Source organism: Pagrus pagrus, assembly GCF_965226575.1.
Source record: "Pagrus pagrus genome assembly, chromosome: 18".
NCBI classification, from domain to species: domain Eukaryota; kingdom Metazoa; phylum Chordata; class Actinopteri; order Spariformes; family Sparidae; genus Pagrus; species Pagrus pagrus.
Genome location: NC_140202.1, coordinates 12,617,487 through 12,642,022, shown reverse-complemented (window position 1 = coordinate 12,642,022; position 24,536 = coordinate 12,617,487). Strand labels below are relative to the sequence as shown.

Below are 24,536 nucleotides of genomic sequence, written 5' to 3'. Positions count from 1 at the left end.
AACAGCGCATGCGCGACGAGATGAGGCCTCATGGGTGATGAAGTTTTGGCTCGGTTAGCCTTGGTGCTTTTTCGGGAATTGGAACTACGTTTCCCACAAGGCCACGGAATTGGACGCGCCCACCAAAATATACCGTTATCTCCAACAAGTTGCAAACACAGTAGCCTTCGGACCTTCAGGGTTATTACTCATGTGTGCTTTGGTGCATTGTTATCAAGATATATTATAAATAGCACTTATATAAAATGTCATAAAAACAAAAAAAACCCGCGCTGCCTTGATATATACAATTATATTCAAACGAACGTATTCCCCATAAAAAATACCTTTCATGCAAACATGACTGTGGAATTAAGGACAGACACACATTGTGCTAAAGTGTGCCGTCTTAGTGGTCATTGTCAGCAGGGCAGTGTGCCACAATAACCAGGCTCTCCTCTCAGCATATGATTATGAGGCCAGATGGTGGCCTAGCTCACACTTTGCCTGCCCTCCCCCACTCACCATCCATGGCTGCACACTAGTCTCCATAGGACCTTTAAATAGCTTCTGCAGCAAACAATTACTGCTCATAAACCTGCTGCAGCACCACAAAGACATGCTTCATTACCAGGGCTTTGTCTCATTCGAATAAGACAGTTATTGAACATTAAACACTGGCTGTATTACTTACAAACACAACACCTTATGTGTGATCTTTATGTGTGCATCATTTCATATTATTTTCAAATGATAATTTTCATGTTACGTTTAAACAACAGAGGGTGCAAAAAGGGAAAAAAAAGATGTTCCCACATGCCGTGCCTACCACAGCCTTCCTTCCTACAGCATATTTGTGGATCCTGTGTGTACTGCTATTGCTCGGTGTATATATACATGGTTAATGGTAAATGGACATGCATTTCTATCGCGCTTTGCAATATTTGTCACATTCACCCAATCATACACACACATTCATACACTGATGGCAGACGCCATGCAAGGTGCCATCCTGCTCACCAGGAGCAATTTGGAGGGAGATATTTGGACATGCAGCCAAGGGAGCCGGGGATGCGAACCAGCAACCTTCCGATTATTCGACTACACCCTCGTTACTCTCTCATCTCCGATAAGAAACATCAGTCAAGCCACCAAAAATAAATAAAAAATAAGTGTGGCCAATAAAAGCACACAATCAAGTGATTACAATCTGCATTACATTTCATCAGCAGCAGCAGAAATGTAATGTTTTGCTCGTGCAATAAAACATTTCCTGATGGTAAAAAGTGGCCACAAGTTCAAAAGTGTAAATCCTTAAGGACCACTGAAAATAACTAAAAGAAAAAGGATTTATTTGTGTTCTGACCACTGAGGAGTGAAAATGTGCAACTCGTGCCAACATTGAACTAACACAGAATGTGTGTGTGTGTGTGTGCGTGTGTGCTTGGACTGTCCTCAGCTGCAGCTGTTTTTGTCTGTAAGATGTCTGCCGCTGTCTTAAGATTTTCAATTGGAAAATGTGGAAAAACTGTGTGAAAAGCACAAACACACAAAACAGTGATGAGCCGAAGATGAAATATATTGTGTACGATATGCTGCAGAACATACCCTCATACAGAAGTTAGTGAGAAGTGTCTCAAAGGATGGAATAAGAACCCGACATTTATAATCAGTGAACAAATAAAAGAGACAGGGCAGCCTGATCTTCTATGTCAAGAAACAGTTTAATTTAACACCAACATTAACAGAAGAGACTCACGAGTTCGTCATAAGCTTAACAGATAACAGGATGTCTTTAGGCCGCACATAACCAAGGAACATCATGAGCGTCACATGATACTTGGATCCAAACTTACAAAGCACGTGCAGTACAATAGAAATACAGACTGTGTTGTAGTGCTGGAGATTGGTCTTGGTCTGAAGACCGCTTTTTAAAGGTCACATCTTGGATCTGGCTTGAAGTGGAATCTTCATTTGACCTCTTTGGATTTGTAGTAGAGCATTGCAGATTACATGTTCCATATTTTACTGTAAATGACTCGGCCTCAACCCCTCAGAGTCTCTGGCTCGACTTGGACTCAGTTAAGCACTGACAGACTGAATAAATTATACAGTTCAACAGTTCACCTCACAAAACACAGGAGTTTAGTGAATGAATTCTTATCTTCATAATCTGAATCATCACCGGCCAAGTGAAGCTATCACATTGTTGCCTTGGTCCATCTTTGTTTTTTGTATTGAATTTTTTTTACTACTGCTTCCCTTCTGTTTGTTGTTTGACTTTGCTGTTCTCTGGAAAATGTTGTAAAATCCAGCTGCATTGCTCTCATGTCCTGCACAGCTGCTTTGTTGTATCTTGCTTTGTTGCATAAGTTTGCTCAACCAGGACCTGTATGTGAAAAAAAGCAAGGCAACATAACGTAGGCTGTTGTTCCTGTAAGGGATTCCACTGAATTTCAGCTCAGGGGTTTTTTCTGTGACCTGAAACTGAAACTAATGCAAACATAATTACTGGAATAAAATGTGATAAAAAAGAAACTATGTGAAACTTAAAATACTTGAGGTGCACTGAGACTCTAATCTCGACCATGCTTTAGAGATTAGGGCAACAACATGCGAGCCCTGCCTCACAAATCTGATCTGTTGTGCGAGTTGTAAATAAAAGGTCTCGGTGTACAAAGCACCCCAGCCTCATAAATAGAAGAAGGCCCCTTTTGAAAAGACTGATCTGTGCCAGGCAAACCGAATCCTCTGCCCGGTTGCGTAATATTGTGCACATGCAAGTGAGGCCAAATGAAGAAAGCAGCAATTAAATTCTTCCACATTGTCAAGCCCACCAATGCTAAACTTTCCCACGGTGGTCTGAAAAAGAGAAACTGAGGGAACAACTCACTACGAGGAAAGGAGGCAACTTCCAGTAAGTGATGTGGAAGCTGGATTCCTAAGAAGTAACACATGGAAATGGAAACAGATCCGCAGAAGTGGCTTTGATTGTTTGCTTCTACAGTCCATTGCTGTGTTTACACCTACCATGCTGTCATGAGCCCATGTGACAGGGAGGGGAGGGCAGGGGGTCCAAATGCAGAGAAAAGGGGTTAGACGCAAGAATGTGTGGGGAGCTGGAAACGAGTGTGAGTGAGCCCAGTGGAGCTGAAGTCGGACAAAGTTAAGGTAAGAAAGCTGCCTTATCACAATGTCTTTGTTTGTAAAGGGGAGGTTGGCACTATTTTGTGAGTATATTATCATTAACAATTTCCATGGAAAAAAAAAAAAAAAAAAAAATAGTGTGTGTCTTTGTTGCAGTTCAACAGTATGGCTCTTTTGTTTATCCGGATATAAAGACAACAATTGGAAAGACTTGCCTGGAATAACAAGTGTGTCTCGTCAACCATTCAACTGACTGGACACTGAGCGAGCAGCTTAACTTCCTCCAGAGTATCACTTGATATCACGTAGTGAACACAGGTTGGTTTTGTGTCAGGGACACAACAGAGTGGTTCTTCGAGTAAACTTGTCACATTTGGGCTCACCAGAGGGGCATTGGCACGGGCACCCAGCTACATGTGTGACTTGTGTGAAAGAGCTAACATTTGGTGCGATACGAGAGCTGATCTGTAGGTTCTTTGAAACTAGATATTTTGATTTTTTTTTGTTGGAAGATAATTTAGCTTATTTTGAGAAACATTTGCCCCTTCGCATTTTTTCAAAGCTGATTTTTTACAGTTTGATAAAATGAAATAGTGCTTAGACTCACCCTTTGCAGAAATGAGATGAAAATGGCTTCATTTATTTGTGTATAAAAGTATAATGGAGGACCTTAAACTGTAATTACTACGCTGTTAATGTGTCTGTTTTGCTTTGTGTGACAGGTGGAAGCCATCGCACAGCAAACACACAGTTTGTTGCCACGATGAATGTGACGGTAGTCTACAAGGGATCAGCTAACATCTACAATGTCTCTGGCAATGGAAGTATGGGCATCCTGAATACAAACTCCTACTTAAGCCGAACTCTCGATATCCTCACCATTACCATCCTCTTCATCACCATGATATCCCTTGGCTGTTCGATGGAGATTTCTAAAATCAAGGCCCATCTCGTCAAGCCTAAAGGAGTAGCCATTGCTTTGCTGGCCCAGTTCATCATCATGCCCCTGACTGCTTTCAGTCTGGCCAAGATCCTTCAGTTGGAAACCATCCAGGCCGCAACGCTGCTCATCTGCGGCTGCTGTCCAGGGGGGACCTTATCAAACATTTTCTCCCTGGCAATGAAGGGTGACATGAACCTCAGGTAAACTACTCATTGATGTATTGATTCCTGTCTTGCTGGAAGATTACAAATACAGATGCTTTTCTGTAAAAAAAGAAATCGAAATTATGAAATCAAAAGTCAGAAAAATGTTTGTATCATTTGAGCCATTTCAAGTTACAGGCATATCAGTCTAATGAAGCTTCTTCTCTCTGATGCAGCATCGTAATGACTACCTGCTCCTGCGTCGCATCCTTGGGTCTGATGCCTCTGCTGCTCTTTATCTTAAGCCATGGCTTCCCCGGTCTGGAAAACGCTGTACCTTACAAGGGCATTATCACCGCTCTCGCGCTCACCCTGGTGCCCTGTGGAGTTGGCATTATCATTAACCACTACAAACCAAACTACTCACAAATCGTGACAAAGGTGAGACTCCTTACTCCTAGATAGGCCTTTTTCACAGCAGACATTTTGACTTGTTATAGCAGGAAAAGCAACGGGGTTACTAATCACATGTGTCTCAGTGAGGCAGCATTAACAATACCAGAACCCTTAAAGTGAAGCAGCCAAATGAAATTCAGCCGTCATTAATTTAAAACAGCAGATTTTGATGCGTCCAGATGCTGTTTGCCACATTTGGAAAGAGAGAAGAAGAGAGGAGTTTCATGCTTGATGCTGGGAATAGATGAGAGACTCTCACAACATGTTTTCACTCTCTCACCAGGCTGGAATCGGCATCCTGATCATCTCCTCCATCATAGTTTCCATCCTGTCTTATGCAGCTGTCAAAGACTTACTGTGGATGATTCTCACACCTGGCATTATGTCAGCGGCTGCAATGATGCCGCTGATTGGCTTTACGCTGGGATATGTCTTGTCCATCGTGTGCAAACTCAGTCCACGGTAAGTCAAAACACACTGGATATAAAGCTGTCTTTGAGTTGGCAAACACCCCGTCTATAGCTGTGTCCCATACTTTTTCTCATGAAACTAAAACAGCACACTAAAACGGCATACCTCCGCCAAGGCCCAACAGTCCTCTTTAATTCAATCAAGCCTAATCCAATATCAGACTTGATAGCCCAGCATCACTCTAGCCATAAATGCTTTACCATAATTTAAGCTCTGATCTTTTTTCAGTAAGATTCATGCATTTTTCCCTGAGAAATGAACGAAAATGTGGAAAAACGCCCTATGTATCTGTACCCGCACCAAAAGTGAATGGGGACTGTTCTGTAGATATCTCTGCAAAACAATATATAGACTGTTATTTCTTCCAATTTAGTTGAAAATTACATATTGCAGCTTTAATGCATCAGAAACAATAATATAATATATAATAGTAAACCCTCACAGGGGCCATGTTTCTGAGTCATTCCCTGTTCACTGCTGTTCGAGAGTTTGGACTCAGTCTTTGTATTTCCTACGTCCTGAGCTACCCTTCAACTCCATATTTTTCTTTTTTTTTAGCACATACTTGTATGTTAAGTATTGATCTGTTCTTAATTGTATCTCTATTTTCTTGTGTGTTTTTAGTTGTATCTGTATACCTCAAATATGACCTTTAATTTTTTATTATTACTGCATTGGGTTGTGCAAGTGCTATGAATGTAAAGTTCTAATTATCATCGTCATCATTATTAGGAACTAATGACTCATGTCCGTTTAGATGCAGCAGGACCATCTCCATGGAAACAGGGTGTCAAAACATCCAGCTGTGCATTGTCATCCTAAAGGTGGCTTTTCCCATGCAGGTCATCGGACCGATGTTTCTCTTCCCTCTGATTTACATCACACTCCAGTGTACTGAGGCCCTTCTCCTGGCCCTGTGCTTCAGATGTTACGAAACATTCAAGCCACCAGCTGAGGGTAAATGTCACAGCTGCCTGTGTGTTTTCAGAGAGGGAGGCTGGGACAAGGGGCGGAGGGTTCAGATGAGCATGTGCATGCGTTCAGCCAGTTGGTCTTGAATTTAGATCAGACAAAGTCTAATATCTCGCTTCTCTTACACAGGTGCAAGCGTGGACTTTCAACAAGTGGTGGTAAAGCAGCCATGACAGCATCACAGATGATAACCGAGTGCTGGAGAGGGAATGAAGGAGTTTTCTTTCATTGACTCACTGAAGATGCTATTCAGCGCCCCTCAGTCTCAATATAAGCTGCATTTTCTTCACTCAGGCCTGTGATATTGACAGATAGATTGTTAGAGCATGTGTAACAACTAATACATTAACAATTGTTTATTTCATCATGTCAGGTAATGGCAATCTTGAAGTAGGAGTCAAGGATTTCAAATGTAATTTTGTATTTATATTTTTGTATTCAAAATATGACGACTGAAATGTTCGAATTTTATGAATGAGTTTATAAAAAATGGTATTATTTACATTATTTGCTGTTTTGAGACTGGATCATTGTGGTTTATGTTATTAAATACTTCAAGTCCATCTCTGACGCTTCGAAGCAGGCTAATGAAACAAAGGATGCAAGCAATTTGAACATCTCAAATAATATTTAATCAAAATGATCATATGGTATATACAGAGTAAACTTAACTTAAAACTTTTTACATATATTAAAATACCATCTTCACAAAAAGAAAAAAAAATCCATTCCTTGGTCCAAAAGAAATATTCAATGGACAGTCAAACAAAGTGAACACTGACATTACACTAATCTGTACACTTACTCATTTTTGCGTTGGATCTTCCCAACCACGTTTACAGTGTCACATATAACGTGCCTGCAGTAGAAAGAAAACTGAAGCAGCAAAGTGAAAAGACCTACTTTTCTTTTTTTTAGTTTCCAAAAGCTGTGGAAGAATCAATCAAAAGAAGCCATGGCTGATCAACAGCGTTCTGGACACAAATAAATTAAATACACAACTTAGTTTCCTGCTAAGACAGGAACTTTTTGAAGCAGTCTGCATAAATTAAGAGAATAGTATTTTCCGGTGTACAAGTGATGTGTCTGACAAAGCCACACATAATATCACCAAGCAGCGGAGGCATTTAACTGACATTCATTTTTAAAATTCCTTATTTTACATATAGATACCTGTGCATAGAAGTGGAAAGCTAAGGCCATTGGGGACAAGGGTGTGAAGAGAATATATTTGCAAAAGATGAAATGTGTCGAATGCAGGCCTGAAACGACAAGTTTGCTCTAGGTCCAATGAAAACGCGACAGAGTGAACACTTGGGTGGACAAGCAGCCTTAAACTGTACAGTGACACGTGGAATGACGTGAGTCATGATTAATAACACCTTAAATAATGATTTATAATCACAAAAATCTTTGAAGACGATGTTTCATGTGAGCATGACTGAGACAACAATCTAGATGACCTGGCCTTCATGCATCTTTGCCAGTGTGCGTCTTGAATGCAGTGATATGTGTTTAAAGAAAATTAACAGTAATTAAGACACTGATGAAAGTATTAGCTCTCAAAGTGAGTTTGCAGCTCTGCCCACTCAACATAAATACATCAGACTTTTTTTTTTAACAGCCTTTAAGACACTCGATCAGAGGTGTCTGTTCCTTTCTGTTTTTGTTCTACATTTTCAAATTGAGCTTCTGACATTAGACGTACATACATAGTGTAGGAATTCCTATAAAAAATGTAAGCATGTATGTACATGTGCATCCCTTCTCTGTTCTCCTTTGGGATGGTAAGATGAACTATTGTGGCCCACAGCTTCACTCGGAGCCTCTTCGGTCGGGCTTGTCTGTGTTTACAGCTGTGTTGACAAAATCTCCAGAGGCATCCCGCTCACCAGTGCAGGTCAGTGGCAACGCTGGTTGCCTCGGGTTAGTCCAAAGGCTGATGCACTTTTCAGGCCTCCTTCAGCAATGGCATATCTGTAGAGAGAAGATGAAACTTTTTCATCAATACAAAGTGGGGCTTTTAAGCCTGTGAAAAGTGTGACTGAAGAGGGCTTTACCATCAGAGTAGTCCATCTCAGAGTCCAGAGAGATGCTGTTTTGGTCGCTGCCTGCAGACGGCCTTCTTTGTGAGGTTGAAGGAGCTGCAGCGCCTGCATGCTCCAAAACCCAGGTAGAGGATGAGGGTGAAGGTGATGAGGAGGATGAGGATGGAGGTACGGGGTGCACCACAGCCATCTCTGACTGCTGCTGTTTGAGGGAAGAAGGCCTAGAGGGGCCAGCCTCTGGCGCTGTGGCATGCTGACCCTCAGACAGCACTATCTGGACTCGGGACTCAGCTGAGGCTGAGGCTCCACCGCCGCTCACAGCCTCCTCGTACGAGGGCAGAGTCACCTGGACGCCTTCCACCATGATTGACACAGGCTGGCCGGACACTCCCTGATCACGTCTGGACATGGAGGACCAGAAGTGTTGTTAATTCTACAACTAGTTGGCTCAATATAAAGTGCCTACCATAACCTCTGATTTCAAATATAAGATGTTGGTGGATAAAAGCATGATTTCGAGGGCGGACTCACCGATGGAGGGACTTGAGTTTTGGCTGCAAAAGTACAAACAGCACCACCAGGAGCAGGATAAGGGCCACTGAGCTGGCTGTGGATGCCACGATGGACAAGGCAGGCATCCCTAATGGTAAAGTTGGATCACTGTCTGTAAGATAAACATCAACAGTTGACAAAATTACATGTACAGAACTGACTGTATTTATCAATGGGTGAAAATATGTCTTCTATTTTTATTACCTTGCTCCATGAGGCAACTGAGCTTCACTTGGCTGTCCCATTCCCCATACTGACAGGTAAGGTATTTATAGTCCCCCTTCAGAATATAGCCTTCATCACAGAAATATTCAATGACAGTGCCATGAGTAAGTCTTCCACATGTTGAGGGGTGGCAGGTGTAGCCTCCGTTCTCTGGTTGATATGGAGACTGGCATACTGTCCATGGAAACAAAGGAAAACAATGTTGTGAGATACTCAATTGAAGTACAGGGACAACTTTGTATTGATCTTATCATTCAAAATTGACTTGTGGAGTTCCCCAAAGCTTTATTCTCAGTCCTCTTTCGTTGCTCCCACTAGCTCATGCGGTCGTATACAGCTTTATATAATGACATCATCAGGTGACACTGCATCTATAAATGGATTTGGATTGGATTTGCCAAAATGTGAAAAAATGCAACAATACTATGATGTATTTACCATCACTGCGTAAACAGCGTGGGGGTTGAGAGGACCAGTGTCCAAGTGCGGAGCAGGTGAGGATGTTTGGTCCATCTGGCAGGTAACCAGGGTCACAGCGGTACTCCAGTACTGTGCCTACAGGGAATGAGCTTCTGTTGGTTTCTGTCAGGTTAGTTGAGCCATGCTGCACCGTAGAGGGTCTTACACAACCTTAAAGAAGAAAAACAGTCAGTGCTTTACAGAGGAAAAGGGTAGAACAAATCTTAACTGATAAAAGTGTAAAAGAAATAAAAATAAAAATAATGAAAAATCTCAATTTGTTCAGGTTATAGTACATGTTGATACCAGGTGTAAAGAGGGTTTAGAAGTGCATACAGTAATATAAGGAGCTTGTCTTTACCGTCACTGTGTATACAGCGAGGAGGTTCAGAGGACCAATATCCAAGAGAGGTACAGGTGAGGATGCTCCGTCCGACAGGCAGGTAACCAGGGTCGCAGTTGTACTGCAGTACTGTACCCACAGGAAACAAGCTCTTGTTGGTATCTGTCAGATTGGTTGAGCCATGCTGCACTGTAGAGGGTCTTATACAACCTTGAAAGGGGACAACATACAAAAATACAGTTAATATAAGTCTTAAATAATAAATATAGGTTTTGTTAATACAACACACTTATAAGTGGGTTACAAGGTGCTTCATAGGTGAAGGTAGAACAGATATAAGAAAGCTAAAAGTAGAACAAAACAAAAGTTTTAAGCTCTATTGACAGGTTTGAGTTTGAGGACTGACCAACCTTGGCTAACACAACTGATCTGCATGGGGCCGTCCCACTGTCCATCCTGACAGGTCAGGTAGTTATAGTCTCCACTGAGAGTAAAGCCGTCATCACAGAAGAACTCAATCACAGTGCCATGAGCAAACATTCGACAGGGGGATGGGTGGCAGGTGTAGCCCCCATTCTCAGGTTTGGAGAGGGGTAGACATGCTGATGGGAAAAGAAACACAACGTATTAAGTGCCAGAAATGTAAAAGTACTACGTTTATACATTAGCAAAACAGACTACAACTTAATAAAGAGACTTGAGTATACGTAAAGTTGTTTTTTGTATGATAAAAGCATGGTAATAAGGCTAGTAGCAACACAGTGACTCCTCATTACTTTACAGATCATGAAAAACAGAATATCTTACCACCACTGCGTATGCAGTGAGGAGGTTCAGAGGACCAGCGTCCCAGTGTGGTGCAGGTAAGGATGCTGGGTCCGTCTGGCAGGTAACCAGGGTCACAGCTGTACTGCAGTACTGTGCCCACAGGGAACGAGCCCCTGTTGGTTTCTGTGAGGTTTACCCAGCTGTTCTGGACCATATATGGCCTCACACATCCTGGGAAGAGAAGGTCAAAGACAAGGAAATTTTGTGAAACTGCTTAGGTTTCAGTAGAACTATTGTGACAAATATTTTAAGCCTGTTCTGGTAAATCACAGCAATAGAGACACAGAATGACCTATGGTAACCTCTGTATAAGACAGGCTTTGTGGTGTTGCCACATGCAGGGGGTGGCCATAAAAATATGAACATTTGTACCATACTCCAATTGAATGCATGTAGTTATTTTTATAGATATATTATAAAATGTATTTATATATATATTATAAAACATTAATAAGCAAAGCTTATTAAGAGATAACACATCAATGACAGCATACAATATTTGGGCAACATGATCATAACTCATAGTGATAGGGTTGTTTCATTAGGGCTGGACTATTACTAATGATAAGTCATAAACTGGCCTATGTTGAAATCAATGTTAAGAGGCAGCTGACTATGAGTAATACATCCTCTCAGTGTCAGGACTCCCTGACATCCACCCATCTGGTCTTAACCATGAAAAGGCTGATAATGTTTCTGCAGCTGAGAAAAGTGAGACATAACAATACAAACACGGCTGTGCGATCATAATGTGTGCCTCTTACCTGACCCTTGCCCAGTGGACACTACACTCAGTACCAGCAGCAACAACAAGGGCTGTTTAGTGTCTGAGGTGTGGACCCAAAAGGCTTTTGATATTGACTCTGTCATTCCATTGCACATCTTCCCCTGCAGAGTCAAGAAAAGCATGTAATTGCAAAGGTAGAAATACAGTGCATCGTGATGAAAAAGCCGGGGCCATATGCTGGCACATGCTTGGCGCAGGTACTCCGCAGAGCTCGGAAAGCTGCCAGAGAAATGGGTGTGATTGTGGGGCAGTGGTACAATGACACGACTGAGAGAAAAAAACACCAGCAAAAATGACAATGGTGTGAGCATTTAGCATGCTAGCGGTAATTACATACCGATGGGAATTCCTACTTTTACTACCGTTAATCATCAAAGCTAGCGAAGCAATCTATTCAGCTTACTACGGTACATTATCCACGTATAAAATATAGCTAATTCTGGCACTGAATAGTTCAGTCTAAGCGGCAACACACCCATTTTCAGTGCTTCCGTATAGCAATGATAGCCAAGCTCGATAACGTTACAGAAAAGGCCAAAACAATAGATACCACGGTGACATGCAGAGTATATGGTGTTGATGATAACTAGCTAGCAACTGTGCTACCACCAACAGAAAACCCACGTCCAATAGAGCATATTACACCAAATTTTCATTGTTAGGTTGGCTAATTTACGTGAGATAATCAATATTAGCCTTTTTAGCTCGCTTGCGCTAGCTAGACGTTAAAATAGCTTATTGGTAAACGTTACGTACCACAAAGACACGGCCTCAAAACCTCCAGCCTCGCTTTTTCAAGCCGTAGACATTTATCTCTAATAGCTCAGCTTTACCGAAGACATTTAACGTTACAAGACGCAACAACAATGTGAGGTTAGGAGAGGGGTGCCACTACGGCTAACCGCTAGCTAGCTCCCTGGTGGCTAGCAACCCGCTACACTAGCTAGCTGCTTCGATTGAAGCGTCAGCTGAGCTGCCTCGATTTCGCCCGGTAGTCATAGTAACAAATGCATATTTCCATAGTGACAACATCCCAGAGTGTTTGTATCCATAGTTACTGAAATTACCGGAAGTAAAACATTCCCAATGTCCCAAAGTCTCTGTTGACAAGTGGTTTTACGCAGCCAACTATTTAATAATTTATTCTACTTTATCGTCGTTTTAACTTTTTGAATACCTCTGAACAAAATCACACCATGGAAATTATTAAAGGTAGTTTAGAGGACATTTCCCGACCTACGTCGAGTAAGCAGACAGGTAGTCGTGTGTCGAGCGTCTCTTTGACTCATCCTGACAGAATTTGTCCTACAACTCCATTTGCCCTCGTTGTTTTGACCAACGATGCAGCTGATGTTCAGGTAAAGTAAAATCAAATAAGACACATAAAAGTGACATTAGAAATGTTTAATGAATTACAAAATTGAATAATTTCCATTCATTTTGGAAAAATAATCCTCTGTATCTTCAGAGCACATCTGAAGAAACTACATTCAACTCCTCTGCCGGAGATCCTGACAAGGGTAAGTTTTCTGTACACTGGAGTGGAGCGCAAACATTTAGGATCGTCCAGTTCGAATGAATTTACCCCACACTGTATACAATAGTTGTGCATCTTTTTAGGCCAGTGCCAGGCTGGTGTTACCGATGAAGAGAGGGATGATGTACAACTACAGGAAGCCATCCAGGAAATGAGACGACTTGATCAAATACTGTCCGACATGATCCGCAAAGAACAAGAAGTCAGGTGTCAAAGGAAAGAGGTTCAAGCAAAACTTTGGCACGAGCTCCTGGTAGACACTCTACTTCCATTACCAGTCCACAAAACCAATCCTGTTTTTGACTATAAAGGTGGTCACTTTTATCACTTTTGCTGTAATGTTACAATGTGAACTTTTCTGCAGCAGAATAAGCCTGAAGGTCACTCTGAATCCGCCCATGAAGCTTTGAACACAAGGTTGTTTTTGGCCCTGGAAGCCCCCACTGGTGAGTGTAGGAGTGTGTTGAGTGGTTTAGTACACTTGGTCACTGTGCAAAATCTTACATCTGTTCTTTAATCTCAAAGGGACAGAAGAGGAGGACAGCTTTGTGCCTTTTTTTGAAACTCAGTTTCTTGACTGTGAGCACGACGGAGACCTCAACTTGGAGCAAAGTGAGTCAGTGAAAAACGACATGTTTAAATAACTGCTCTCAGATGCACTGCGTAGATTGCGCACTTGATGGCGCTATGAGCTCGAAGAACTTGAAGCCCTTGTTTTTCCTCTTTAATGGTAGGCTGCTGCAGACAGTAGTGCACTTACTTCAATATTTCAACAGTTCACCCACTATGTGACTCATAAAACAATTTCACGATCAAGATCTTGTGGCTTTTTATCATATTGATCCCCTAAAGGGAAGAAAAAGCTCATTATTTCCGAAAACAGCAGCCCAGAATCTTTGTGATGCTCTTTTCAGAGACACTTAAGCAGTTGGCTGCATGTTATCACGCAGGCTCGAACCTCTTAACAATTTATTCGATTGTGCCACTGTGGTTCCTTGCAGGGAAAGCGTTAAAGTATTATGTTTTTATTTCACCCTGTTTCAAGATTCAAACATTTCAATCATTATGTGGATTAGATGGTCGAATAAGAAGTCACGGTTGAATAAAATGACTTTGATTTCGATCCGATTTGCCTCATGTCTATTGTTAGAGCTTTGCCTTTTTATTATTCATCTTCTGGAATTTTAAGTGTGGCTTGCCTGACAGGTGAAAAGAGGCCAAACAGCTTGACAGAATCATTTGAAGTGGGCCATGAGGACACTGGGGAAGAGCAATTTGAAGGCGGCCGCTGTGGAGCTTCCAAAGGCAAGAAAAAACAGAAGGACTTTGTCAAGAGAAACATTGAGGTATGTCAAAGTTCACGTCGGGCCAAAAGCAGCGCTGGGGCATATCGCATGACTTGGAGCAAGTCTCTGGTCTATTTGTTTTCCCAAGATCAGACGTGTTTTAAGTCTACTATGGCACCGCAGAAAGAGCAGAAATGTTATGCAAGTAATGATTTTAATTCTGTCTTTTTTTTCTTGACGTGGTGCAATGCAATAGCTAGTGAGTGGTGAGGGGGACCGAGTGCTTTTGACCCAGGCAGAGAATGAGCGTCTGGCCGAGCTCCTCCAAGAAGTAGACGAAGAGGAAGAGGACGGTGCCAGAGGCGCAGACGGCGAGGTAGGCTGACATGAAGCCCTAACAGGCAACACATGCTGTAGGATGAGTCTCTCTTTTTCAAGTTCCTTAATACTTCCCCCTCGCGTCCACAAGTCACACAGCAGATGATCCCATCCACTGCTCCTGCTACCAACATTTAGATCTCACATTTAGTCAGATCCTCTTGATTCAGTCTCGGTTCTTAAACTGTTGTGATCTTATTTGTTGGAACTTGTGTCATTACCCTACATTTGGCCTTTTGAATGACATTAAGTAACCTCAGAACAGCACACAGAGCAGCACTGGTCCATGTTTTGATGACTGCTTGGCAGCTGAGACAGCCTCTGGGCAGAAGATTCTGACTCCTCTAAGCAGTTCAGATTAAGAACCAGATGTCAAGTGCCATATGCAGCTCACAAGGAATGCCGTGCATTATGGATTCATTTTATTATCTTATTTTCAAGAGTTCCCTCTGGAGTGTTTTCTGCCAATATTCAAAAAGCCAGGGTCTTTCATATAGATCCTCTATAAGCTACGGTTGCACTCACAGTGAGGGTGTGCTGTTTGAGCTTAAAGGAACAGTTCACACTTATCTGCTCACCCCCGAGCAGATGAGAAGTCAGGTGAAGTTCCATAGTCCACAGAATATTGCTGGAGCTTCACAGAAAAATAATCCTTACCAAAAACTGAAGTAGATGGGGACTTGTTTTAAAACATAAAAAAACAACCAGAAATAAAGAAAAAAATGGCTTATATAATAATAGATAATAATGTCTTTTCAAATCGATTTGGGATCTTGGGGCTTCCAGAGACTTGTGTGGAGTTTTTTTTGGCTGTTTTTTATGTTTTAAAACAAATCCCCATACTTCAGTTGTTTAGAAGAATGCTGCAGTGCTGCAAAGCTCCGGAAATGTTTTGTGGACTATGAAGCTTCACCCAACTTTCCATCAGCATGAGGGTGAGTAGATCATTTCAATTTCTGGGTGGACTGTTCCAAGAGACTGGCCTCTTGTTTGTCTTTGAAGATTTTCCTCTTAAGACCCAGTGCCACCTGGAGCAGGACACTACTTCACTGCGAACCCACCTACACCATCCTGACTTCAAATGTTTTTATTTCAGTTTTAATTTGCTTTAATAGTCCTTTTGGCAGCTGTGAGGCCGGTTTGAAGTCAGATGGGATGAAGCCTGTTCGGGAAGCGGGAGGGAACATACTTACCTTTCACATGCGGTTCCATTTAGCCTGACCCCGACAGCTCTGCATCCGTGGGACAGCCTGCCAGAGGATTTTTTTTTATGTCTTGCTTCTCTATTTATGATGTTTGCCTTGACTTTTAGAACAATACCGCAGTAATTGTGGTGGCAGATACCAAACTGAGGGGAGTGCAGATGCTCTGAGTTTTTTTATTGGCTGGAGGAAGACTTCCTGTTATTGCGAGACGTGCTATCATGAATGGCCGTAACGAAGGAAAGCACATCATTTTTGTCACCGGGACTTTGGCAGTGATGTGTCTCTCGTTTTGAGGACTTCAACCAGTTCTTGGCGAAATCCCCCAGGACACATCAGTCATAAGCTGCAGCTCGCTTTTGGCCTCATACACTTATTTTGATATTATTGTCTCTTACCTAACAAGCTCCACAGTTCGATGTGGCTGTAGTAACCCAAGGTAGTAAATCAGTAGCGGTGAGTAATCGTAGAACATCTTGTTGCTGTAATAGTGGATCTATTCTCTTTTACCTTACATTCACCTGTTATCTATGGCCACAGGTTGATAAATGGAGGAACATTTGCTCTTATTATAAGGATTAAGAACAACTGTATGGCAATGCTTTCACGAAAAACCTGTTTGAGTGTTATTAGAGGCATTCTGAAGAGAGATTCCACATGGGTAGGCTGATACGTATATATGCTTTCTTGTCGAGAGAAGATTGATACCGCACTCATGTATGTATAGGCCTGCATGAACACAAAGGACAAACCAAGGCCTGCCTGAGGCCTGGGATTGAGGTATTCTACCACATCCAAGTAAACCACTGCAGTGGTTAACGTTGAATTAACTCAAGGCAATAAATCTGCAAATGTGAAACAGGAATCCGTGTTATAAGAACTCGCGGAGCTCGTTCGTCAAATTTTGGCTTTGCACGGTGCCCCGCCTAGTTGATAGACCCCTTTGTTTGCTGTTGTCCTCTGCCAGTTTTCTTCTGCTCCCCCGTCACAGTGTTCAGAGGTCACAGCTGTGTTTTGCAGACTTGTGATCCTCTTTGGCATGAAAGCCTCGCTGTAACATCTTATCTCACCACTGGGCTGTGATGAGCTCACCACCCACCCACTGTTTCCCATAGGGTTAATGGGAGTTTCACTGGATAGATGGTCACTGTGAGGAAGAGGCAATTGCCAAAGTTTTGGCGTCTGACTGTACAGTTGGCATGCAGTGTTGAGAAGAACGATCTGCACCCTGTTCTCCATCCAGAAGTGAATACCAAGTGCTACAGTCAGACTTGTACCTCATCCCTGTTTCAGACGTCACTGTCACAAAGTTGCTAAGTAAGCAGTAGAGAGATAATGTTTTTCGGTCGCCTGTTTAGGTTGCCACAAAATAAAGCAGGTTTACACCCACGGGCCATGACCTATTTAATTTTATATCATTTTCTTATTTCCAGGAGGACGTGCGGGCTGTGTCTGTCCTGACAGGCCATGGTTACACCCCGGAGCCCTCTGACCTGGAGCAGCTGATCCACATCGACTCCAGAATTCGCCTTCTCCTTCCTGTCGAGGAATTTCTCTCAGTGAAAAGCTCTTGCACAAACCTGAGCTTATCCCAGGTATGTATTAAACAGCACTACCGTCATTACATAATAACAAGAATGGGTTTATACAAAGCACTATTAACTCTTCCAGACACCACCCAGGACTGCTCTGAGGCAAGGTCATTAAGTCTCATTACAAAGTCAGCTCAGTGGGGCATCGATGGCAACATCTTGTAAAACCTTTTGTTACTGACCCTCAGGGAGCTTCACCCGCATGGGTAAGGAAGGGAAAACAGTATTGTGTAAGATGCTGTAATTTGGAAGCGAGGGTTGCCTCAGTTTTCCGTCCACTTTTCCACCATGTTTCCGTATGGAGGACATACTATAAAGCCCCTCGTGCATTATTTGCTGCTAGTAAATTTGATGTAATACGCTAACAAATGTTTTTTATTATTAAAATGATTATGTTATTTCCATATGAGCAATGGTAAATTTGATACATTTTGGCATTTATAGTGTTTTATAACATGTTGAGGTGGCTCATGGCTGGTCCATTAGACTCTATTGTTTATTGTGATTTCTAAAATTCTGTCCTTGCATTACCTTGCAAGGCAGTTGGAGTCGCAAGATCATGTGATCATGTGATTTTGAGAATCCATCTTGCCAGGCTTCAAGCTTTGTGCTTTGTTGCTCAACTGCAGTAGTATGGACCAATCAGCTACTTTCAGCTACAGGCTTGCTTTAGGTGAGATCAAACCAGTCATATAGTTGCTGGTGTGTGATGTAGTGCTGTAAAGCGTTTGCGTTACACACCTAACCGTCTACCCAGGTTACATACAAGTACAAATACAAGAGATCGGGCACACAGTGGGACTGATGGAGACATCATCTGTGATTCTGACACTCTAATTCTAATGTAAGATAGCTGCGTAATTCTGCTTTAAGTTTTTACAAGCTTGTAATCTTCACACTCTACTTCACATTGTCTGAGCTTGTGAGAGTACGATCTGTCTATCACTACCACATCAGACAAGCGCAGAACCAACTTAACAGATATTTCTAACGATAATTTTTTTTCCAGGCCTCGGCCCCGAGTCTGGGCCCTGCTCCTAGACGTGAGCTCAGTGAGTTATCTCAGGACCTTATCTGACTATATTTTAATGGCCAGATGGCATGCTCATCACTTGGGCAGCCTCTCCGTGGAAAATTATGTTTTTGAAGTCATAAAAACTTTACAAAGCAGTTTTGCGAACCCAGGGTGCCATTCGCTACTATCACTACTGGATGTAGACAAGGAAAAACCGCAGTGCTCAGAATCCCAGTGCTATAATAGCGTCATGATTTATGTCATAAGGTCAAGAATATTTATGTTGCTGGCCTAATTACTTCACTTTCCCACTGTAAATTCACTCAGTCATCCGCCTGATGTTTAAAAGGAGATGGCAGTAAAACATTTGAAGTTTGAGCCGCTGAGGTCATTTATGTTTTGCCTTGTAGGTGTCTGTTAAGATGATCAGGATTCTCAATATGTTAAAAGTTCAATATGTAAGAATTGGCCATTTCTGTCAAATTCATTCTCAAAGCAAATAGGGGGCAGCATATCACCACAGTAACTGCTGCTAACTGTAGCTGCCGTTTGCTAGTCAACACAATAAGCCATGCAGCGAGTGGTTAGGACTGGAAGCTCGGAGCACGGGGGGAGTCTTGCTAGCACAGGAGCTTTGGACCGGGACCGGCTGGGGCTAGCTGGTTAGCAGTTTTCTGGCATTTCATAAACAAACTGATGAATTCATTCATCTAAAAAAAGTGATTGGGAGTATTTAGATAAAGACATGACCTACTGCTGCTAAAAAACTCCCAAACTTCATGCACTAACATTTGGACTAGTCGTAAAACCTGGACCGTCTCTTAGCTTGAATGAGTCCAACCTCCCTTGCGCTCTCCCTACATGATGTCGGCTGGATTTCGAGCCAACGGTATAAAACTGTGATATTGCTGGGCAGCTGGATGTGTTACTTTGTGTAACCTACCTCCCCTCCCTTCCCACCCTTTAATCATCCTGCCTGGTTAAAAGAGTTTTGCGGGAAAGTAAAATTCCACATCATCCATCCATCATCTGCTCTCCATTAGTGCTGAAATGGCTAATGCAGGCATTCCTTTTCAACTGATGTTAAATGTGAATTAAACAATGACACAAAACCTCTTGCTCTCGAGTAAGCATTTGCAGATGAGTCAGATTGCTAACATGACAAACAAAATAAAAATTCACTCTATCCCTGCGTTTTCGTGCACTGAAAAAATGGAAAGATGTGAGGTTTTGAACAACGCACACCTGTATGGCTTTAAAAGTAGCCGTTTCCTTACCCTCCCTTAATCCCGTCTCACTGTTGTGGCACATATTAAAGATAGACTGCGCTGACAATAAATCTCTTTCAGAGCCAGTCAGTCATCCACATCAGTGCCTGTAAATCCTAAAGGTCATAAAAGTAAATATGCTTTTGTTTCGCGGTTAGCTTTCTTCTTGGCGGTAGCTTGCGCCAGTTAAAGTTACTAACTGAAACCATTTGGACAGCAAAGCAGGAACCTGCTTGTTTGTCTGCTCATGCCAGGGAAGTATCTAATGTACACAAATGAGATCATCATACCAGGGTTTCAGCACCACTCATACTGTTTTTCCCCCAGCATATTAAATCCATGTTTGCTGCTGTCTCAGATCCATCATCTGTCACATTTTGAGAGTTATACACCTCTCCCCAGCGAGAACTCACTCACGAAGGATCAGTCGGGACTTGATTCTGTGACTTCAGAACTTGGCGGCGTCTTTTCTCAATAAGTCGTGATTGATATTCTGAGGAGAAAACAGCCCTTGCATTCCTGTGCAGTCCCTTCAGCAGTAGCCTCTCCGGCTAAGCAGGTCCTTTTGCGTGATCCTGCAAGGGTAGATTACAGTCTGTGAGGCCTGGCACCAGCCGGGATGCTCCCACAGAGGAGAGTCGGCCCCCCATCAGAACCTAATTACAGAGCTGGTGGAGGTAGTGCAGTGCCAGCTACAGAAAAGGAAACAAGTTATTCTCTGTCATTTGGAGTTATTAACACGTGCGGAAAGGGTTAGTACATGTACAGTAAAGACTGTGTACTGGATAGGAATAGCCCATATATTGTCATCTGCTTGTGGCAGTGCATTTTTGTACAGCTCTTTGAGGGAGGTGGTCACCTGTGGATTCTAGTGCTGCAGCACTGTATTCCCCCTCTGTCTGAAGTGGAGCGGTGTTGTCTGTGGGAGAAAGAGGGATTTGTTGGTGTGGACTTTGGCCTTTATAACTTTCGAGATCTTTTACATGCACAAGACTGTATAAAACAATGAAGGAAAGGAATAGCATAATAGGTCTCCTTTGAGGCAATGCAGTGGCAGGTGCACATTACACTGTACTGACCGCATGATAAGGGTTAGAGAAATCCATGCTGTAATGCCTTAAACCACCGGATCAGTATTTGTGGAAGCATAGAATTACTCATCGTATGGCCACACGATGACTCATGGTGAAAGTCCTGATGAGGAAAAGACCTTGTTTTCTTTGCCTCTGGCTCCTTTTTGATGATTTCTGGTGATAGGAAAAAGGTCAGGTAGCTACAAACCCTCCTCTAATCATCTGGATTCAATGGAATCAAAACACAGCTCTGAACAGTGTTTTCCTTGGACGGCGTTGATGTTGTGCTAATGACAGCATCGCTCCCTGTGCATTCTACATTTTCTCCCATCTTGACAGGCTTCAGCTGAAGTAGCCGTTCTGTCATTAAAAAACATCTGTTAGGACGTGGGATCCATGTACAGTGCACCCCTCCTACTGTACCACTGTGTGGTAATGCCTGCACCGCCCAGTTTGAAGCAACGAGAGGGGGATTCTGTCATGAGAATTAGATGGTGTCAGGCGTTTGGTGACATGGGTGTAAGTGTGTGTGATATTCTCTCAAATGTGGGTTAGACAGTGTGGTTACAATGAAAAGTAATGAATAGCATTATACATTCACTGTCCCACTGTATCAGCAGGGCTGCGACTCCCTCTGTGTTTGCATAGTAACTCCAGCTGTGTTTGTGTTGTGTATCGGTTGTCTATATTTTGATGTAAGACCATGAGGTCATTTAGTCACATTGTGTGGTTGCTGATGAGCACCCATAATTCTAACTGCAGCGAATGTTAAGTGAGACAGCAGAGTTTTGGACAGAAAACGCCCTATTGACCAACACAATGCGGTCAGCAGTTAGTTAGCAAATTTATCTTATTTGGTCCGGTCATATAATTAAACAGCTGTGGAAAAGCTTTGGTCACGTTATAATTATCTAAATGCAGTTTAGTTTCTATTTTATGTCATCAAGTGTAAGCTGTGTGACAATTCATGTTAGACAGTCAGGATACCAGTTGACCTTAAAGGGGCACTATGCAGTTTTGGAGAAGGAATTCAAACTCTAAATTCAAAACTAACATTTACTATATTAAAGAGGTAATAATACAAACTCTGAAATATTATGTTTTTCCATAACTGAATAAACAAACTGTTCTCAGAGGAAAATAAGGTCCCTAGAAGGCAGTTTAAAGCTAGAAAGGTGGCAGGTTTCTTTATTTAGTGTGATTAAAATGAAATCAATCAATGAAGATCTTTCTCTTCTGATTAAAATTTCTTCCCCAAAACTACATAGTGCACCTTTAACATATTCATAATATTCAGAAATGTGATGCAGATTGTGTATATGTAATATGCATGTGCCTTGGTGTCAGACTAAACCCAGAACTAGAAAGTGAAAGAGTAAAAAAAAACAAAAAAAACAGGCGGTGTAATTTTTCACAGAGCAATATGTTTCTCTTTAGTAGCAGTGACAGCAGGAAAAGACATCTTATCCTCTGCAAAGGAAGAAACTGTCCTCTCTGGAATACAATGTCCATGTCCCTACTGAAATATTCAAAATATGATAATTCACAACAGGAAAAGATTTGACTATATTTTCCCAGTGAATGAAGTTTGGCTGAATGCAGCTCTCAGCACTCATCACACTGGTAACCAACTTAGCAAAGTTTTTTTTTTTTTTTTTACTGTATTAGCATTAAAATGTTGATATTTAACCATTCAATTCACTGTGTGTGTGCTATTACACAAACTGTAACATCTTTGCAGGCTTTGTGGGCTTCCATCTGTGCATGGTGAGAACTGAGATGTCAGGTTTGACATGTGGCACACTTGATGTTTTTCACAAGGTTAACTTGGCTGAAAAGAAAAGACTCCACACCCTTCCCCACCCTATAATTCATATGAGACCCAGTTTATTGTCTTCTTATAAACGCCTCTCCCACTGGTGTTACCCACAGCAGCAGCAGTTGTGTTAAGTGGTTTAGCGAGATTTTTCCCTGCCATGGTTGAGATCTAACTTTTGACTGTTCCGCTCATTATGTCACTCCACATAAGATAATTCAGTCAAAAAAAATCTGCTAACAATAAACTATACTTAAAGTAATTGCTTATCTCTCTTTATGATCCACATGAACTAACATTAAATCATTTTAGAATATATCACAACCCACTATTCTTTTTCTTTTAATACGTGCCAGAGCTCACCATGTTTTTTCTATTTTGGGGAAGTATGCCAATTTGTTGTCTTGCTAAGATTTAGATGAGGAGATCAATATCACTCTGTGCAGTACATATATGAAGCTACTGCCAGCAGATGTTTAGCTTAGCTCAGCACAATGACTGGAAACAGAGGTGAAACAGCTAGCCAGGCTCTGTCCAAAGGTAACAAAACCTGCCTAAAAGCACCTCTAACCATGTGTTCAAGGCATATTTTAGCTGGCACGGTTGCATGCAAAGTCAATGGAATGATACGATTAGACAAAATTGGTACAAACTGATGTGATGTGAAGTTGAACATGTTTTAACTGGTGAGTGCTTACTTCAATCAGAGCTGAACACGGAATTGTTTTTACCCCGTTCATGATACCGTGTCCACGAGAGTCCGCATGAATGACCGCCTCTTCTGGTATTTAACACCTTGTAATGGAAATTTGCTGAAAGCTGCGAGTTTACGAGTTGTGGCCTTTTTGCTGATGTTTTCAAAAACTGCTGTGGAAGTTCATTTTTTGGTGAATGGTAAGTAAATAAATTGTAATTTTAGTTTTATAGAGTTTTTCGTAATATTATATTCTGAGGAAAATGTCGATATATTGCCACCGGCTTCATCTACATTTCCTGCATTACGTTACCGCTCACTAGCTTTCCAATTTGTCAGCCTCGGTGGCCTCTAAACATCGTCGTCTAGCAGCAGTGTTCTCATGACTTAACCATCAGAAGGGCAAGCATAGCATGTGCACGACCTCCCATGTCGTAACAAGCTCCCTGAAGGCAGCAAAACTCACTAACAGGCTGTCTGTGTCACAGTCCACGTAGAGCAAGTTTACAGCTAACGAATCAACGAGGACGGCACAAACAGCCCAGCAGTCAAACACGTGCAAATTGCAAGGCCTCCTGTTTGAAGGCACTTCAAATCTCTTTACCACGCCATATCTCATTTATTGAACCCGTATTAAAACCGGCAGTGTTTAAAAACAACATTGTGGTTTTGATACAGCCAGGCTTGCTATAAGCTGCCAAACTATTCGTTATTTATTATTTATATTGAAACATTGCATTGGCAGTGCTCACAGTCCTATATTTCATCTCTTTGACAAAGTACCACCAAGACATTAAGAAGCTGAAATCTAGGTCAGATATTGTATTTGACAATACACAGCATGCGTCTCTCGGGGACCACAAGTGCAAAAAGATGCTTGGACGTTTTTTTCCCCTCCAGATGCTTTTCATAAATATTTAACATGGTCTGCTTCTAAAGCACTGTTCACATTTATTTTGTCTGTGTCATTATTTGGCAAAAACAAAAATAACCTTATATAAGAAACGTGGTGCTTGGTGGACATGATCCTATTAGTCTTACCACAATAAAAAGCACAGACTGTGAAGTATTGACAATGGTTTGGAAGGATCACAAATGCATGATTTTCTTCCCCAAAACAGTGAAAACTTCAAGCAGATCAAATCTTTTTCGACCTTTGATTGTTCTTTGGATGATGCTGAGATACTAAGAACACACAGGTGGCGCAGATATGTTAAACCAGGATCACATTCAGCATGCTTTGAGTGTAGGATGCACCAGGAGGTTTTGATCTGCGCTGCAGTGATTGCTCCAGACCACCCTCAGTTCTGAAAAAAAAAAAA

At 42.0% G+C, this 24,536-nt stretch overlaps 3 protein-coding genes across 7 annotated transcripts in view; 2 read left to right on the top strand and 1 right to left on the bottom strand.

The window, feature by feature from the left end:
* Positions 1-3,063: 3,063 nt before the first annotated feature.
* On the top strand, positions 3,064-6,556 carry LOC311273733 (hepatic sodium/bile acid cotransporter-like). 3 transcript variants are annotated; one of them, XM_084380947.1, is made up of 7 exons: positions 3,064-3,150; positions 3,283-3,444; positions 3,849-4,269; positions 4,449-4,653; positions 4,952-5,130; positions 5,897-6,096; positions 6,241-6,556. In XM_084380947.1, exons 3-7 carry the CDS (start codon positions 3,890-3,892, stop codon positions 6,282-6,284), a joined length of 1,008 nt encoding a protein of 335 aa, XP_084237073.1. In that variant the 5' UTR covers positions 3,064-3,150; positions 3,283-3,444; positions 3,849-3,889; the 3' UTR covers positions 6,285-6,556. The 3 variants fall into 3 exon arrangements, with proteins under 3 accessions (XP_084237073.1, XP_084237074.1, XP_084237075.1); XM_084380948.1 differs by lacking the exon at positions 3,283-3,444 and having other exon boundaries at positions 3,101-3,150; XM_084380949.1 differs by lacking the exons at positions 3,064-3,150; positions 3,283-3,444 and having other exon boundaries at positions 3,810-4,269.
* A 170-nt stretch (positions 6,557-6,726) lies between these two features.
* Positions 6,727-12,327, bottom strand: LOC311273587 (sushi domain-containing protein 4-like). The gene is made up of 10 exons (XM_084380707.1): positions 12,110-12,327; positions 11,331-11,454; positions 10,546-10,737; positions 10,149-10,340; positions 9,757-9,948; positions 9,375-9,566; positions 8,916-9,110; positions 8,691-8,823; positions 8,172-8,560; positions 6,727-8,088 (listed from the first exon to the last, which is right to left on the bottom strand). The coding sequence occupies exons 2-10, from the start codon at positions 11,446-11,448 to the stop codon at positions 8,063-8,065; spliced, it is 1,629 nt and encodes a 542-aa protein (XP_084236833.1). The 5' UTR covers positions 11,449-11,454; positions 12,110-12,327; the 3' UTR covers positions 6,727-8,062.
* Positions 12,328-12,432: 105 nt separating this feature from the next.
* The window catches only part of fsip1 (fibrous sheath interacting protein 1), a 29,331-nt gene continuing 17,227 nt past the window's right edge, over positions 12,433-24,536 (top strand). For 2 of the 3 annotated variants that reach the window (XM_084380710.1, XM_084380708.1), the window contains exons 1-8: positions 12,433-12,711; positions 12,822-12,873; positions 12,974-13,143; positions 13,255-13,336; positions 13,416-13,502; positions 14,097-14,236; positions 14,433-14,552; positions 17,190-17,351. In XM_084380710.1, coding sequence (XP_084236836.1) covers positions 12,550-12,711; positions 12,822-12,873; positions 12,974-13,143; positions 13,255-13,336; positions 13,416-13,502; positions 14,097-14,236; positions 14,433-14,552; positions 17,190-17,351 — 975 coding nt within the window. In that variant the 5' untranslated portion in view covers positions 12,433-12,549. The remainder of the gene's footprint in view (positions 12,712-12,821; positions 12,874-12,973; positions 13,144-13,254; positions 13,337-13,415; positions 13,503-14,096; positions 14,237-14,432; positions 14,553-17,189; positions 17,352-24,536) is intronic. The other variant, XM_084380709.1, reaches the window with a different exon arrangement.

Coding starts and splice junctions, on each gene's coding strand:
- LOC311273587 (XM_084380707.1), bottom strand. CDS start 11,448: ATGTGCAATGGAATGACAGAGTCAATATCAAAAGCCTTTTGGGTCCAC. Junction 10,738..11,330: donor GTCCACTGGGCAAGGGTCAG/GTAAGAGGCACA, acceptor TTCTCTTCCCAG/GATGTGTGAGGCCATATATG. Junction 10,341..10,545: donor TCACTGCATACGCAGTGGTG/GTAAGATATTCT, acceptor TTTTCCCATCAG/CATGTCTACCCCTCTCCAAA.
- LOC311273733 (XM_084380947.1), top strand. CDS start 3,890: ATGAATGTGACGGTAGTCTACAAGGGATCAGCTAACATCTACAATGTC. Junction 4,270..4,448: donor AAGGGTGACATGAACCTCAG/GTAAACTACTCA, acceptor TCTCTGATGCAG/CATCGTAATGACTACCTGCT. Junction 6,097..6,240: donor ATTCAAGCCACCAGCTGAGG/GTAAATGTCACA, acceptor TCTCTTACACAG/GTGCAAGCGTGGACTTTCAA.